This window comes from Haliotis asinina, chromosome 9 (genome assembly GCF_037392515.1).
Source record: "Haliotis asinina isolate JCU_RB_2024 chromosome 9, JCU_Hal_asi_v2, whole genome shotgun sequence".
Classification (NCBI taxonomy): Eukaryota; Metazoa; Mollusca; class Gastropoda; order Lepetellida; family Haliotidae; genus Haliotis; species Haliotis asinina.
In genome coordinates, this window is record NC_090288.1 from 47,125,743 (window position 1) to 47,144,480 (window position 18,738).

The 18,738-nt window shown below is 38.8% G+C and overlaps 1 protein-coding gene across 1 annotated transcript; it reads right to left on the reverse strand.

Annotated features, from left to right (window-relative positions):
* Window positions 1-264: 264 nt before the first annotated feature.
* On the reverse strand, window positions 265-9,319 carry LOC137296475 (sulfotransferase 2A1-like). The gene is made up of 6 exons (XM_067828264.1): window positions 9,284-9,319; window positions 6,424-6,622; window positions 4,002-4,322; window positions 2,460-2,563; window positions 609-771; window positions 265-386 (listed from the first exon to the last, which is right to left on the reverse strand). Exons 1-6 carry the CDS (start codon window positions 9,317-9,319, stop codon window positions 265-267), a joined length of 945 nt encoding a protein of 314 aa, XP_067684365.1.
* Between the last annotated feature and the right edge of the window lie 9,419 nt (window positions 9,320-18,738).

Consider the following 18,738-nt stretch of genomic DNA (forward strand, 5'->3'; position numbering starts at 1 on the left):
ATTAACGCAGTCCTCTTTCATGTGGACAAGTCAATCTGAACTGTTTCGGAGTGAGTTTTTCTCTGTCCAGCAATGACGACAATACATCGGTGAATGATGCTGCTGGAGAGAGACTGCGTACAGTCTATGTCTTATTGTGATATTTCTAAGTAATTGTCCCCAATAATATAATTGCTTTGATCACTTGAATAGTAACGTTTTGGCATAAAATCCGAATATTATGATGCTTTTAAAGACTTAACAGAGAACAGACCGAAAATAATATCAGTGTTTGCGCCTTGCATATGTCGCATAGAATCTTGACCCCGCCATCTTTTCCTCGTACACTCTGTAGTAATCCTCCAGCATCTGGTCGTTGAACCAGTTCTTCCAGTCACCAACGACTCCTGCAGTGTGTAAGTTACAATCATGATGGACATAGGTGTTCTCGAAAGTTCTCGTTTCTTATCAGCAAACACATTATTGCACATCTTTGTTAGAAATTTACTCTTTTATCAAACGTTGTGCTTAAATACTTGTGAATGATTAAATGTTGCCGCACTACGTGATTCTTTGTGATAATCTAAAACGGTGATTTTTATTTACAGGGACAGTGTTCATGACATCACCTTTTCTGTACAGAAAGTGTTCCCCGTCCAGCTGTATTGCATAGGGTTCCTTGTCGATTTTCATTCTTGGAAAGCTGCACTTCTCTGCAATGGCTCGGCACAAATCATCATTTCTGTGAAGTCCGAGAAAGTCGGACAATGCTTGTACTGCACGTACAGGGTCCTAAGAAGAGAAAGGAACAATTATACCAAGGTCTTCAAATGTGCAAAACTATGTCATCGACCTTACCCTTAATTTTGCAGCGGTATCTTGCAAATACAGACACGTCTTTGTTTCCATTTGTCAGTATTTCCACATCAAATAAATGTTGCCTGCTACTATTTGTTTGGGTGATAGATGCAAGGCACATATGATGTATATTTTGAAACTGTAATGTCAAAATGTAGCTCACTTAACATTGACTGTAAGATCCTCTTTATTTTCAGCTAACAACTCAACATCAACATATAATAAACCAATAAGCAGTTGATCTCCCACTTTTACGCCTCTACCTTGATCCTTGATACACATGGCTAGACTATATTTATAAACATATTGAACAATAGTGGTGATAACACGCAACCTTGCTGGAGGCCACACTGCACATCCAACCAGTCTGTTGTGAAATGGTTTATCCGCACACAGCAATTCACAGAACGAGAGAGCCCTCTCAGTGCACCGATTATCCGGGAACTGACTCCAAGGTTTTCTAATTTGTTAAACAGTAGATCACGCCCTATGTGGTCATAGGCTTTTTGAGTGAGTGAGTGAGTTTAGTTTTACGCCGCACTCAGCAATATTCCAGTTATATGAGAGGTAAATAAATATTTCTGTCTGTCCCTTTACATAACCACCAAGAAGACTCGAGTCTCGAGTACTTAAATAGTTCATGGCATTGTGTTTTTGTTGAAAAAGTATGAAAAATATATATCATCATATTGACAGTGCAACGAACCTAGCTAACAGCTATTGTGTTGATTAATGCGAAGTTTTAACAACAATAACACCATAAAGGAACGGGATTCAAATACAACAAGTACATTAATTTCAAGAGACAGCTGTCACGGGAGCAACGGTTTTTAGACGACCTTGCAAGCTGGTTTTGAGATTTTACATCCGCTTTCCGACATGTTTAGGAAATATGATAATAATGGGTGCGAGTTTAAAACCAATAAAGTAATATCTAACTAATCGAATTTAATGTTATTATTGGGCTTCCATTTCACATCTCTGGGGATATTTTATTAGTCTGACACTTCTGGGGTCCTTCATTTTTTTCCAGAGAATTCATTTTACCAGAAAGGGTATGGCAGCAAGGTTGCAAGAATGGTCAGTGTGAAGAGTATTTCTAAAAATCGGTCTTGGGATTTAATGCAGCGAAAATAAAAGATTATTTTATTTGCATATTCCATAAATACCATGTATGATTCTTAAACCCTATTCAGAAGTATTCACATGGAAATATAAGGTGAGCCGCGGGTAACAATGACATTAAAATATGTATTTAACAAATATTGTTTCTCATTTTTAGTTGTATCTAAGAGGATTTTTTCATTAAAAGACATGGATAAAACAGATAACAGAAGAACGATGTACCAGTGGTTAGAGTTGTCGTTCTTGTTTGAAATAGTTCCGATTTTCATCCGCCAATATGAAATCCTTCCAGGGCGGCATGGGACTATTCAGCTTGCCACGGAACGAGTTAGTGAAGAATGGTCACGAATGCGAACAAAGTGACTTTCCTCGTACATGAATCTGGTCATTATTAAGTTACTACACCATTCGACTTAGAATTCTTAAAGCTTGATGTACAAGTAAATGAATTTCGGTAATCACAGCACTAATATAATTTGTGGAAACAGGCTACCTACCTTGATGGCTTCTTCATAATTTTGAAAGTGCACTGGGATTTCAGGATGGTCGGTAAAATATTTCTCGGCGTCTCTCCAGTGTTCAAATATGCCATTACTGTCGACTGAAACAAAAGAAGATCCTCAGTTTTAACCCCGCGGTCCCACGCAAAGTTGCCGAGCTCTGCATGATGGTGACGTATAGTCCATTTTCCAAGCCTTTGTGAAATACAGTCGAATGTTCAAACACCTGGGACATTGCTCTTTAAATATATCTTTGAATTCGTGACTCTTTGAGTTTGTATTTACACATCCACACATCATGGTCGCGTTATGGGTGCAACAATGCTGATGCAACGTTTCATTTTAACTGAGTAGTTCACTTTACGTTATTAGGAATTTCAGAAACAAGTTCAAGGTATAAAGAACCGACTAACCTTCAACACTCACTTGCACTTGACTCGTCACTACATGTACTTTCCTTACATCACATAACTTAGATTTCTGTTGAGTGGATATTTTAACCTACGTTAGACTCCAGTGCGCTTTGTGTTACGGTTTTAGTAGTAGTAGTAGTAGTAGTAGTAGTAGTAGTAGTAGTAGTAGTAGTAGTAGTAGTAGTAGTAGTAGTAGTATATTACTTGATTGGTTGTTTAACGTTTTATTGTGTAATTTTCAACATGCAGTGCTCTTTATCTATTTTACTTCCGAAATCCAGTGATGGATATCATCAGCTAAACTGAGTCAGCAAGCCTGATCACTCTATCCCCCAGTGGCCTCTTACGACAAGGATGCGTTGCTGAAAACCCTCTTTATCCGGATTGTCATTGTTTTATTGTCGGTATGAATATACCGACAAGACTTACATTGTTATGTATTTTCTGCACTTAAAAGCTCTGTTGGGCGGTGGGATACCCTAATGGTTAAATCGTCCGTTGAATGAGTGGGTGAGTGAGTTAGTATTTATCGTCACATCGGCAATATTGCGGCCATATCGTGACGAGAACAAGTAGGAATTACATTGTACATCGATAAAATTACAAGCTAAAACCCTGTTGACGAAGAACAGTAAAACCACTAGTATATCACAGGTATCCATTTAAGATTAGTAATTGAATATAAAACAGTTTAACTGTACAGGACAATACAGTATAACTGTAAAGGACAATACAGTATAAAATGGGCTGTAGATTGCCACAACTGAAGGTAGATCGCCACACCAGGGACCATGGGGACTCACAGTACATTTGCTTCCTGCATGGGCCCTACCTAGATTTACACCACCATCCCCTCAGCATTGGCATTTATGCAGAGAATTAGCCATACATTAAAATAACAAAACTACTACGCTTAAAAACCTGGAAAACTTAAATTTACATCAAATGTTTTGGGGCCTTACGTATCCTCTCAGAAGGACAATAATTTCACAGTACTTTTACTTTCTATCTTCTCCAAAACTGTGCGGTGGCAAAGCTGTCTTGTCTAACCCGACAAACATTATTCCATTACCACCAATAAGGAGTTATAATAACTATAGTTTGAGGGGTGAAGAAAGTTTCAGACCTGTCCCATCCAAGAAGAGTTGAAGATAATCCTCAAAGGATCCCAGATATCTACCAAAGGACAACGGTTTGTTGTAATAGAGTTTGTACAGAGAGACGGCAACATCCTTTGGATCTCGCATAGTGTAGATGACTTTGCACTTCAGGGCTGTTACGCCATCTGGAGAGTCGGACAGCTTCATGTGTGAGTTGACGATGCGTGGTGACGGCAGCTGTGCCAGTTCATCATGAGGAGTTAACTCCATGAGATCCTTGGCTTTCTGGATGGTTTCCGCTCTACCATTGAGAAGCATGCTTGCCATTTCAAATGTCCAATTTGTCCCTTTGGAAAAGAAGAATAAGGACTAAATCATAACCATCTGAAATTCGGTATAAAGGAGTGTATATGAGGGCTGTGTATGATCCCAAATTTCGTATTGCGATATATTGGTATGAAACTTCTGGATTATGATACGTATTGGTATAAAATGTAAAGGAATAGTTATTTAGAAAGATGTTTTAAAACAGAACTGATCGACACTCACTAAAACGTTTAATTGGTCCTCCAGGCTAATGGATTTTGTATGTCAATAGTCCTTTCCCAAATTTACTTTGCTATAAACAACTGTCAACAAGTCTTCATTTTAATTGTAGCTACTGTCCAAATGAAGGTTAACACAGATACATGTGTGATTTTCTCATTCCACATATGACAACTTCAAATGGGCCGGGTTTCCATCATGTCCTCCATCAACCCACCCATACTGTTTACTTACGGTGACTACTTGTAACAGCTAAGGATGTTGAATTTCAAATATTTTATAGTCTTGGCTCCTGTGCACAACATATGACGTGATATGACCTTGAAGTGCACACTTTAATGATTCCTGTTACCATTACCTATTTCATGAATGACCGTTTGTACACTTTCTCGTAGACGTGATTTGACAAATAAACAAGTGGCCCTGTATTACGTAAAGTATACTTTTTTCCAGACCGAGCAGAATAATGAAAAAACTTGAAACATGAGAAACATCGCCTTATAATAAGATAGAAGCCAACGTTTGTCAAGGAAAGCAATCAATGCGTGGAGCATTATGTCATGCACCATTTACATGTCATGAATATGAAACATCAACTCAATATCAAATATTATTGCTACTACATGTCGTACACCATTTGCAACTTTTATGTCCAATCGAACAGTTAATGAATACCAAAGGCAATTTTTTTCATATTGTTCTAATAATACAACTTCTACTTAAATAAGAGTATTTCTAATAAAAATACAAGTTTACACACCTATAATGTCCCGATAAACCACGAAGGAGACGAAAACTCCCGCTACTTTAATCTATTTGTGAGATGCCATAATATCATCTTACCTATTTCTTTTACATTTTCAATTCTAGTAATTAGTAAGTTATAAATTATTATATTAATGGTCGCTTAGTTCCCAATTAGCCCGTTAACACGAAATAACAATGGGCAATGCCTCCATTTTCGAAGATCCATACGAATAACACTGGAGAAGATCCATTTGATGACGTGCATCGTTTGAAACCTCTAATCATCAGTAATATCACAATAACCACACCAGGAGTATTTTTGCAGTTGTAAAAAGCGATTTTATTCGACAATTATTGGTTTCTAATGATGCTTTTTCGCCCTAGTCTTCCATACGGTTCATGACTGGTAAAAATCATACCCGAAACCTAAGACAGCCAATCATATGACAGCAATGGATTCTGTCCTCATAAACGAAAACCTTTAGACCAAAGTCCTGGGTACAGTAATGCTATTCTGAACGCGTTTAGCAAGAAATTGCCAGATATACATAAATTATGGAAATTAAGGACGTATCGTGCTAGACGGAAACCTGTGACAAATATTCTTTAAGAACATTTGTGCGCATTTAACATCGTACCCAAGCATGAAGATCGAAGCGGTTGTTTCATTCTCCTGATGAAGAAGTAAGAACATACTTCGAAATGCCGTGACTCTTCACAATAAAGAAGTTGTCACCCATAAAACTCTTGTCTCTATGCGTATCAGGATATACCACAATTTAAACCTTTGTATCGATTCACTGAATCAGCGGCCCATGGCCAATGTATCGAAGCGTAATGCTGAATCGTCACACTACCAAGGACAGTAATATAACTGTTCAGAATTTGAAGCAGCACGTAACATTAAAATAATAGCACTATTTGGAAATACACAATATGAAATCAAGCTATAGATCCCCAGAAACTGAAGGTCGATCACCATACTAGGAACCATGAGGACTTGTTCAGTGATACACATACAAGGAGAAGGCCTTTCATCATCACTGGTATTCAGTATTTCATTCAAATACTTTTCATAACTCTTTCTCTTTCTCAAATGAATAATTATTCCATGAAATCATTGACTCATACTTCCAGTTTTGAAAATGAATTTACCTGTACGGGGATATCCTGAGAAGTATATGTCATCTTCCCTCATATTGAAACCTTTGATTTGTTGCAGTATTTCAACCTTAAACATAGGTGTGTAATGAACTCCTTGGAATAGCTGATAGTGTATGGTGTGGCCGCTGCGGTCTGTAACTTTAACCATGTGCTGTCCGCTAAAATCCATCTGTAACTTTTTCCCAGACACCTAGGAAATATTATATCTTTCATGTAATCGTACAACACATCAAATATCATTAATATTGACAATCATGTAACTTATAGAGCGCAAATGTCCTCATGAGTGCCCAATGCACAGAAACGGATAATGTAAAACAAGTCAGTCATTGACACTGTGAAACAAGTGGGTTTTATTTAACTTTTGACTTGAAGGCTGAGCGAGCTTGACAAAATCTGATTTCTAAAGTGTTCCAAAACGTGGTGCAACATAGGAGAATTGGCTGACAATACAAAAGGGAATTAACTTCAAACTTCTCTGCACCACTTTAAACTGTCTTTACAATAAAGCTACAGAATATCTTACTGAACCCATCACAAAATACATCACATCAAGATCACTCCGGTCAAGAATCAGAACCAACTGTATGTGTTCCAAATTTCACTAAGTTTCTCATGGGGAAAGGGTTAGTATACACGATGGGACTGCCTCCACAATACCGCCTGTGGCATTATTTGGGATGTAATAATGCCCAAACGATGGTCGAAAAATTAGTAAAACCGGCATCGACTATTGTTCGATGACCCCCACCAATATAGATGTCAGTTTGATTATCATTGGAGGTAGCACCTTGTCGCGAGGTACGGTGAGTTATTTCTCTCGCACGGTCCCCTTGCCCCGTCCGTCTTTTAGATAATACGGATTGAGTTGGCCTTGTTTGATATCCACTCGATGTATATCGTAAATGTTTATAGACCACAGGGGGTTGGTGGCACGTTGCCGTCTGTCACTTTCGCGTTTGCCTGACTAGCATAAATACCTCAGGCTGATCCGGTCTGAACGTTTCTACTGTTTACCTGTGAGCAGTGCAGATGATTCGACAGTCACCAATTTCATTTCAATGGTATCGGATGGGTTTTTTTAGTGATTAATCTATTAGTAATGATTTTGTTATTGATTACTGACACAACTCCGGGCAAACATGACACCTAATCTGTTGATCGTGTATCAGGTGCCACCATTTCAGGCGTGTACTGGTGTCCGCATAAACGTTCAGCTAATGTGCGATTAAATCTTTCAATACCTAGCATTTTTTGCCATATTGCTTCTTGAGGGGACACTCTCGCGATCTCGCACTTTTGACATTTTAAGCTTCTTTCCAAAGATCGAGATCGCAAGGAAGCGACATCGGGAGAATGTCCCTTACAGTATTCCATAGTTTGGCGACGAAATGTTAATTGAAAAAGCACGACGTACTTTTGGAGATAGCATGTTATCACAGACTTCACTTATTCTTGTGGCTGGTTAATACGGTTAAAGTCTAGACATAGTGTATCGAGCAGGAAATATGAAGGTGAAGCAGCAAGTGCTTGTTGATTGTACATATGGTACATGGTTCATATATCCAGGAATTCGTTTATCCGGACGATTTGAAGAAAATCGGATAAACGGGGCACGGATAAACAAAAGCGCTGTATCCATTCACAAGGTGCATGCCCAAATAATTATCCGAATTGTTTTCATTTGAAATGATTAAAACTGTTCATGAAAAGTATGTAGCTGTGTATTAGTATAACTTTGAATACTATTCGTTTCCCCACTGTCTCAATACCGTCAAGATAACACCTTTAAAATATCTAAAAACTTAAGTTTTAAGTTTAAAAACTTTAGACAATAGATATACAGTCACTGGTGATGACATACATTGTACACGTACCTTTACTTGCAGCGACTATGGCAGGCCATTTTGGGTTGTTTATCAAATTTGAGGGCCCAAATACATTTTTCAGCTTGGAATCCCATTTGTGTGGACGTTTCCATTGCAAGGGATTCACATTGTGATACGAGAAATCTGAAAGATCTGGAGGGTTTCTCGCGTGAGCGGTCATCTCATTGTGAACTATCTTAGGGACGTTGAGCTGTGTCATAAATTGTTATTATGTAATGTGTACTATGAATTTATTCCTTTTGAAATTAGTGCCGTGACATTTTCTGGATTTTTTTAGATAATAATGTAATGGTTATATATACGTTTGTAAAATAAACTCATTTGGACTTAAATGTTTATGAATGCACTTTTGATCTCGTCACTATATGACTGGGAAAATGCCGTTGTGACGTTACGCCCAACTCAACCCGACTACATCTTCTTAGTACAGATTGCAGTACTTTTGTTGAGTTGAGTCCCATAAGGGATTCAAACCTACATCCTTAGAGCCCTCAACGCCTACACAAAGTCAGTCGTCTAACCCTCTCAGCCACTTTCAGAAATGGCATTGTGTATTCATAGATGATAGCTAGCTTCAGAGAAATAGCCTTAGTGTGTATCATTACATAGCGCACTCACAGAGGGATCTAGGCATTGCTACTTAGTATAGTAATATGGTCACAGATAACCGTTCGGACTGGTCAGTCAAAGTCAAAGGCGCATCAGCGGGGGATCTGACAGACGAACTCTTCTCCTTTCTCCCATCACCATTCTCATGCACGCACACGCACGCACACACACATACACACACACACACACACACACACACACACGTAGCACCCACCAGCTACCCCACCACCCTTTCTCAAATAACCCTTGACCTTTGACCACATAGCATTCCGACGTGTCACTTACAGCTGACCAAACCCTATTTCAGTATCATTGCAGTGAAAAATGTAAGGATTTTCAAAGTTTTTGCTTACAGTGAATGTTCCATCTTCAGTCTTTACTTCATCCATTTTAATGTTTGCGCTGGAATACACTTAGTGTCCACAAAGTCCGGTCAATCTCTTGTCTACAATCATGACAATAGGGTGAAAAGGTCGCAGCCGGGTCACTGTTAAAAGTGACTCATGGCCAGTAAAGAAAAGAAAATGGCCACCGGTTCTTAGAGAAAACGGCCATTATAAATAACAGAAAACTAAATATAGTTTATTTGGTTTATGCATCTCTAAATCAATATTATAATAACACGGCAAAAACAGTTATAATATAGACATCCAACAGTTTATAAGCAATGAAGTAAATCTCTATTATTTGGGATAAATATAATCCTCTTTGATCTTGGCCGTTTTCCCTACGTTTGGATAAGGTTTCTTCCAGCGGGGTGTCCGCTTTCTCGGATTTTTTGTGTGGGGTCCATTTTCTCCGTATCCCCCTGTGTCTTATCAAGCGGACTGTTTGCGTGGAGGACACATGTTAAATCTAAAAGCGGAATCGGTAAACGAAATAGGGTTTGAAAAGTATAAATCCTTCATCATAAGACGGGAACAATAAAGTAGAAAGTTATAGGATCAAAGCAAACAGACCTTCTAATATTTGCTATTAAACATGTACAAATATTATTAAACACAAGCCCAAACCCTTACATGAAGGCCCCCTGCTTGCTGACAAAAACACTCACAGAAAGGTTTTAACCACAATCACGCTCATTTTAACCCATCTTTGAGTGGGGGTTCAAATCTGGATGAGACTCAACCCCTCAAAAAGAGTACCAGAATCTTTACTTTACGGAGTAAGTGTAACACCAAATATACATACTGTCTAAAGTCAGTGTATATTTATAACTTTTAAGTGGGAGTTGAGGCACCTGTCCGTACGTAACCGAGACTACCAGTCGTCGATCCATCAATCAAGCGCATTTCGTACAAAATGGGTAAGTATAGTTTTACGCCGCACCCAGCAATATTACAGCTCTATTGCGGCGGTAACTAAGTAAAATTTACATGTAAATAGATTACATCTTTAACTCATAATTATTTTATTCCTAAATTCAAAAGTTTTAATAGTAAATTGTTTTGTAGGCAAAAATTGAGGAGTGGTACAGAAACACATGGAACTGTCAAGAATCCAAAATTATGTGAAGCATTGAAATCTCACCAGCAATTCCCTTGAAAACAGCTGTTGAAACAGCAGGAGTGATATGGAAACGAAAGTCTCCATACAATTTAACATGGACTTTTACAAACTTTGTTAGCGAAAATATGGCGCGAGTGTAGGTATAAATACAAAGAAGTCATAGGTTTTTCGTGTGCAATTATGGTAACGACTGCGGGAAAGTGCAATAAAGGAATTCCTCCACTGGGTCTCTAGGAGTACCTTAGCTAAAACAATTTTCATTTTAGAGCGTAATAGTAGATCATTGTTCTGTTGGTTTGTATTATTTAAGATATTGACATCGATTTAGCCGACTTTGTTTGACGTAACGTGCAGGGTTTACTAGTGCTAAGCGATCTTAGCGTTACTATTATGTGACTTTGCCCTGGTAATTTCTAAACCAAGGTTTTGAAATAACTTTGTCTTGCTATCACCGATCGTAAATATCACAGTATTGGAAACGTATACCCCTTTCCTTCACATTACAAATAATAAAACATCCCACACAGTTTTGTACTGTTGTGTCCTTGTAATAGAATTTCCGAGATCCGTGTTGGGATTCGCACCACGGACCATCTGATCCAGAAATCGAACGCCTTGTCCACATGACCAAAGAAGTCAAGACCTTTAACAAGATAAGGATGTCATCTGTGGTTTGTCTCCACGCCCTGCTATATAGGTTTTTCTCTGATGAAATAATCCCGCGTAAAGATTCAGACATTCACACTATTTGACTACATTTAAATCATTTAATCGTTTGTCATTTGTCTCCAGAGTGCGTGAGTGATCATGAGTGAGTTTGGTTTATATTCCAGCAATGTCACGTCGGGGGACACGAGAGATGGTACATGCCCCGATGTGTTATCACCTATGTCCAGTACATGTGAATGTAGGTTATGATAGGGTGGACGTGACGTTCCACACACCTCAGTTAATAGTGATACTTGAAAAGAGGTCACTTGTGATAGGATATTCTCATAAGTTCATGCGTCTCTCATGCTCAGCACCAGTGAGTGGTTAAGGTTTACGCCGCACTCGGTAATATTTCAGCTATATGTAAGTAATCGAGTCTGGACCAGACAATCCAGTGACCAACAGCATGAACATCGATCCTCGCAATTGGGCACCGATGACATGTGTCAACCAAGGCAGCGAGCCTGACTACTCGATCCCGTTAGTAGCCTCTTACCACAAGCATGGGTTACCGAAGGCGAATGTTCTAATCCGGACCTTCACGGCCTGCTTGGCTGTTTTCTGAGTAAGGAAATGATTTCAAGTGCTGAAGACCAGATTCTAATAATGTCAGCCTTGCAAGCTTCATTTGCAGGCCACAGTTCGGAAGCACCAATAGGTACTACTAACTTGTTCTGAACCCAAGTGAACGAGTGAGTGTGAGTGAGTTTAGTTTTACGCCACACTCAGCAACATTACAGCCATATGGCGGCGGTCTGTAAATAATCGAGTCTGGACCAGACAATCCAGTGATCAACAGCATGTGCATCGATCTGCGCAATTGGGAACCGATGACATGTGTCAACCAAACGAGCCTGATCACCCGATCCCGTTTGTAGCCTCTTACGACAAGCATAGTCGCCTTTTATGGCAAGCATGGGTTACTGAAGGCCTATTCTATCCTTCACGGGTCATCAAGTGAACGAAGCTGCACAATCATCTGATGATGAGTGAAATGATGCTTAAACTGGTACATGTTTAAGCACACATTTATACATTCCAGTTCGTACAATTTTGAGCTCTTCGTTTAGTGAAAACAGGTGCAGATTATGTCATTAGGTTCTCCCAGCATACAAGTTATTTTCAGTAACATGAATATGTGAAAAATAACATGATTTTCAGTCGCTAATGAATGAAGATTTATCGTTGAAGGGCGCTAGTCAAAATAGTTTGTTTTCTATGTGTTTTCGTGAGTAGAGTTTGTAGAATCTCTAGCTGGACATTTTGTCTTCATACACTTGTCCTCCAGCATTTGGTCTGTGAAATAGTTCTTCCAGACGCCAACGATACCTGTCAATGAAAAATATCAGCATTTCAAACTTATAATTAAAGATTGCTACAATGAAATTTATAACGCTAATATAATGCATTGACAACACATAACATCAATGTGTTAAGGAAGTCAGTGTGCGAGGAGCTACGTAAACATTCATGACCAAATCGTGTGACAAGTAAAATAGCAACTATTGCCCCTCTGAGGGGATTTCATATTGGCGCATGAACATCAGAACTACAAGAACGCTAACTCTGTTCCAGTTTGATTTGAATGGTACTTATCTTGATATCACCGAAGCACTCACACACTCCTCAAACTGCTGTTTTTGTTTCAATTTACTTATTTTTGAAAATTAAACCTCTTTGATACAACTAAAAGAAAGGGGAAAATTCTGTCGTTATTATTAGCAGTTTCTGACCTTAAATATTTCTAATTATAGTTTTGAATAAGGCTGAATGATCACAAATGGGAATTGTTTTAATGAACACACAAACGAAAACCTTTCAGCTACATAAAAACCCAAAAGCAGATACCTCAAAATGACTTTAAAATACTTCTCAAATATCTCAGGTTATTGGTGCAACCTTGCTGTCATACCCCCGGAGCAATTTAACTGATTCCACAAAAACGAAAATTATGAATGTAAATAAGAATGTCCAGCGCCCACCCACAACGTGATTTTACGCCAGTGTTCACAACATGCCGGATTGAACAGATGCCGGTTTTGACAGCATCCACTGTATATGAGTTTGCGACAAAATGCCAAGGATCATGTAAAGAGTAACACAATGTGTGACATTCCAGTTTCGGTGTCATAATGTGTTATGATATGACGTAGATCTTCTGGTGACAAAACCCACGTTTTTGATCTGACACAGTAGTCCGTGATGGTATCTTTAACATTAATGAAAATGTTTTACAGGCATGCTTGTTTGTTCACGTAACTATAGGAGCGTATTTCATGATATTTTCCTATCTAAAGGGTACTTAAGAGCACATCATTATATGTTGATTATTGCCAGAATTTTCATCGCAGAAGTTGTAGTTTTGTAGCAGTATAGTTAAATTGCTGAAACCTTGCCTACGGCTGAAGGGATGATGTAAATTCAATCAAAGCCCATGCAGGTAGTAAAAGTAATGTAAGTCCCCATGGTCCCTAGCAAGATATCTACTTTCAGTTGCTGGCGATCCATATTCCTGTGTTATATTATGTTGTGTTGAAATGATTAGCATTTTACCCTGAACTCAAAATAGTTTTAATTAATTTGTGATAATCTAGCAATTGTAATGTCCTTCGCTCAAAGGGTTTTTCAAATGTATAAGTACATTTATTCTTAGTTTTTAATTTGTTTTGTCACGACATGTCTGAAATATTGTCGATGTGTCGTAAATTTTTAACTAATTTTCCTTACTCGTATGTACTGCTGAAATGATTTATAGCTATTTAAGCGGTGGAATATTGTTAAAGTTACAATTTTCTTTTTGTAAACTTGCTTTGTTCAAAAGACCATGATTAAAGTAATTGATGATACAACCATTATGCCACAGCCTGGAACACCATGACTTCACATAACATAGCCATGCTGGGTAACATACCTACGCAAAAAAGAACGCTTCGACCGCCGTCAATTCTTCAGCGAGAAACAATATCAAATAACATCTACAACAGGTAAAATAATGTCATCTAACATTTCCTGCATTCGAAAGTGCAGAGTTCAGAAAACACCACATTTGCTTTGGTTTGATGTCACCAGGTTACATATACACGGAACATGGCACGAGAATACATAAATGAACAGATGTTGAGTCATAAGATGTTTTTATTTCGGTGCCTTGCAGCGGGACGTTGTACGTCAGTTCAATGTCAGGAATATCCAGGCCACTCTGTGGCACATATTGTGACGATAGCAACTGATCAACAGGATGAAGAGGCGGCCCGATAGGGCTCTAGTCCCATGACAACCCCTCAGCAATACATAGTTGTATCGTGGAAAAATGGTTCCAACTGAAAGCCGATTTATCCATTTAACGTAACGAAAAAGATACACTTCTTGGTTCTGGTACCACATTTTGGAGCAATAAATCTTTTAATAAGTGTATGCAAATAATCTATTTTCAAAAATAAATTATATTAACATTAATAACTTGGGAAATGATTCAAGAGGAGCTCAAAAGCCTTTATTACTTTGCGAAATACACAGCAAGAAAGTGCGGACATCTAGACCAATTTACCAAATACTGAGGAATACAGAGACGTATAGACCGACTAAGTCTACTCATCTACGGCATCAAACTGCAAACCTTGATGACACAACATGAAAATCGGTTTGGTCACAGGTGCAGGCTACAACAAGACAATGCAGAAGGATCCATCATATACTCCAAAACATGTTTTGCTAGAGTGAGTGAGTGTAGTTTTACGTCGCACTCAGCAATATTCCAGCTATATGGCGACGGTCTGTAAATAATCGAGTCTGGACCAGACAATCCAGTGATCAACATCATGAGCATCGATCTGTGCAATTGGGAACCGATGCTATTAGCCAAATCACAAGAACCAAACTGCACCAATGGTTTGCCTAACGTCACGCAAAACCCTCGAAGCAAAGAAAACTCACGATGAACACAGGTGTCAGTTCGCCACCCTGTTGCACAACCTGCAGGATAGATGCCTGTAGTCTTGTTACATAGTGCAGCGTTGAGGTCCCTCATTCCCTTCTGACCAAACAAAGCCCAACAACGCAATAAGAGAAAACGGGAAGATAACTGGACATTGAAAACACGTATCTGTCATAACAGCAGTTACGAGCGCTCATTAGGAACAACGTTGCCCAGCTTTGGGTGAGATTTCTTGGGTGCCTCCTCTTGATGCTGGTTTGAATGTTTGGGTTGTCGACAATTGTCAAAAATAACAAAATTCGATTGCCAATCGAAAACATTACAAAAACAAAACATTTCATTCGAACTCTCAAAGGTTAACGCATCTTTATATCACAATGGATCAGCTTTTCGACGTTAAGACATTGAAAGATGTTTTTACTGTCGTTAATTTTCCTAGGGTAACCATAGTTTTTTTTGTTTGGTTGGGTTTTGTTGTTGTTGTTTTGTTTGTTTTTTTGTGGGGGTGGGGGGTGGGGGGGGGGGGAGTGGTCTACCAACATAGATCTTCATTTCTGATTTCTGCGTAGGTCTGCATTTCAAAGGGAGAAAATGTGAAAATGTCGGAAGTTTCAGAATCTATGAACACCAATACAGTTTTAGAGGAACTTCGTATTTAATATACAATGGGAAAAATGGCAGTTATCCCAGAGTCAGTCAATGGTGATATCATAATGATTAAATTTTTGAGAGTGCATCAACCTTTGGACTTCCTTTTGACCAAAGTTGTTTGTACAATCATCGCTCTTTAAAGATGGTTGGTATATGAGGTCAATTTTGCATGTGTACGATTTTCACTTTCAAACAGGAAACGGCTTGAAACAAACACCAACAACTGTTTGATGCAAGATGAGTGTCAAAAGTCATATTGTACAGTTATTTGACCTTCTTGAAAATCATCAAAGCCAAACATGACACGCCATGCAGGTGTATGGGGCTACTGCGTTGTGCATGTGCATCCCATGCGTTGTGTCTAGGAGTAGTAATAAGGAGAAATGGCGATGCCTTCATAAGATGTCTGGGTTTGTGAACACTTATACTACCGATCCATATTGAGTGTTCAGGTTCCCCTACTATTTATGCATACTTGTACATGTATTACGACTTTTTTCAAAAATAAAACATACTATTTGCTCCTAATACGTACAGTCCTGGCGTAGATACAGCTCGATCTGCTCTATCTTGTCTGTGATTGAGTTGTTCAGGTACACTGTCCATGATTGGACATTCCCGTTGCCTGTATGTGTACATGTCAATGGTTTACTCCCGAAGTCGGTGGTAGCTCTGCCATCCACGCCGTTCTTGGCCTAAAAACTATGTGTCCCGTCTGTGAATGTACTGCTGTGTGTGGCACTGCGTCCTAAAGCAATATTTCCCGAAGAAGGTGAAATCTATGTACAATACTATAAACACGTTTCATGTGGGATAGCACTTAATGAATGGCCGTGTATATTTTTCATGTCAAAATTAAATATCGCCACCAATAGTGGTATACACCCATTCCTTCAGTACGTTGTGTCCTCACATTTCCAACCCCATGTTGAACAATTACTCACATGAAATATTTTTTATTCAAAATTTTAAGCGCAACTCGTGGTACTCGTATATCAGATCGTTCTTCGCCCCCATTACCCCTTCCAGCTTCCGGTTCAACGGAGTGACGGAACAAGAATAAGCAGAAATTAAAAGGAAATACCATTTCAAATTGAATGTATAAAACTTCATAATACTCACCAGTGTCTTCCGAGATGTGAAAACTTCTCAGGGAGAAATGTGTGAGGACGTGACCAGATGCCTTCTCCTGCGAGTAGTGATATTCAAGTTTGATGTTTTGATGACACAAAATTACATCCTATATTGTTGATTACTTTGGGCGTGAGTTTTGTTTAAGTTACTTTTGTGGTGACAAGGAAGAAAGTGTCTCTGTCGTATTAAATTTCACAATGGTACATTCAAATACGGCCCCTAAATACACATACAAGTGCGTCACGTCAGGTTCATATGCTGAGATGAGAATGGGTGTGGGCGTTCAAGTCATGTATTGGTCATTTATTGTAGGGAAGTGACACCCATAGTTTTCATCGATTTCCACACTGTATACCACCTCCCGAATATTCTGCATAACCATCAGTGACGTTAGGTCACTGTGAATGCGTACAAAATCTGTTAATCTATTAATATCTATCTATTAATATTGGCGAGCAAAGGCGCCAGTCTAGTAATCCAGGGTGCTTATGGTTGCCGGGATCGTCCCCACCTGTGAGCAGGTGTAAAAACCTTGGATCCAGCTTTGTGTGCAGAATCTTTCAGTGTTGTCACAACCCCTAGTGTACAGTACACAACCTTGTACACTTAAAAGAGCCCATACATCCGTTGGTATATAACCAGATGTTGGGCCACATCAATGCGTTCAAACATCTAATAGCGAGTGCAGCAACGTGCAAAAAATGTGGACGAAATACTGTGACTAAATGTCTCAGTCCACCAAGCTGTGATTGCGTACGTGGTAAGAATGGAAAAGCCCCAATAACTCGTGCGCCCAGTGACTGCAAGAGTCGTATGGACCCAAGGGAGTTGAGATTTATAATAAGATGTTCTGCTGAGATTGACATCCAATACCAGCGCCTTGAGCATGCACTAGTGCGTGGCTGTGTGCGCTTGTGTAAATATCGTATAATAATGATAATAATTTTAACTGTAGAGCCTATTACAGCCTCTCCCTCAAGGTACAAGCACTGAAACAATCACTTTACTGATAGATTCAACAACGTTCAACTTTTCTCACATAGTAATTACAAATTTACAAAGGAGACACTGATATTAAGGATAAATTTGAAATAACAAAAGCAGACAATGCAGTTTATCTCAGCGAGCAGGAAACTGTATTTGTTTATTTGTTACACCAGCTGTTTCCTCACGCTTCAGCTGTGCTACCTGAGTGAACTGGATTAACTTGGCTCTTGAACGTGCTCGGTTAATATAAGTTCAGAACCAATTTATGAGAACGGTAAATTATCGGCATTTGTCTGGGCGACAATAAAAACATATATACAAGTAAAACTGCAAAGGCTGGCAAAATGTTCTGATCACTCATGGATGGATATAAAATCCCTTAATCCAGGCTAAATCAAAAGAGTATCATCGCAAAGTTCCGGGTACACAGATATGTAGATTATTAAATATCCTATCCGATGGTGTAAATTCAAGTGCCAAAACGTCGCAACCTTGACAAAAAAGTTTCGCGTATAAAAACACATAAATAGCACAATGCGATTATGTTTTTTTTCTATTTGGTATCTTAAAACCAACAAAATACTGCCTGCTATCCGAGCGACATAAATAATGTATCAAATGGGTTTGAAGTCTTGTGTATTATGTTAAAAGTTTAATGTATATAACGACTTTCAAAACTGATGAGGATTTTTTTCTCTATGACGTCAAACAATGACGTAAGGTAAGGGAGCATAATTCTTCCGCGCTAAACACTAGGGCATTAACTCAGGTCACTTAGTGAATTTGTTTTGGATAAGGGCACAATACTTACTGTTTTGTTTGTCGTGAACCAAACTGACACACAGACAGACAAGCTGAGTTGGTAATTCAGGCCTGAGGCCC

Excerpts from the sequence above, each read along its gene's own strand:
- LOC137296475 (XM_067828264.1), bottom strand. The coding sequence starts at position 9,319 with ATGGATGAAGTAAAGACTGAAGATGGAACATTCACT. Across the intron at positions 6,623-9,283 it reads CTGAAGATGGAACATTCACT|GTGTCTGGGAAAAAGTTACA; the intron begins GTAAGCAAAAAC and ends AATATTTCCTAG. Across the intron at positions 772-2,459 it reads ATTATGAAGAAGCCATCAAG|GACCCTGTACGTGCAGTACA; the intron begins GTAGGTAGCCTG and ends TTCTCTTCTTAG.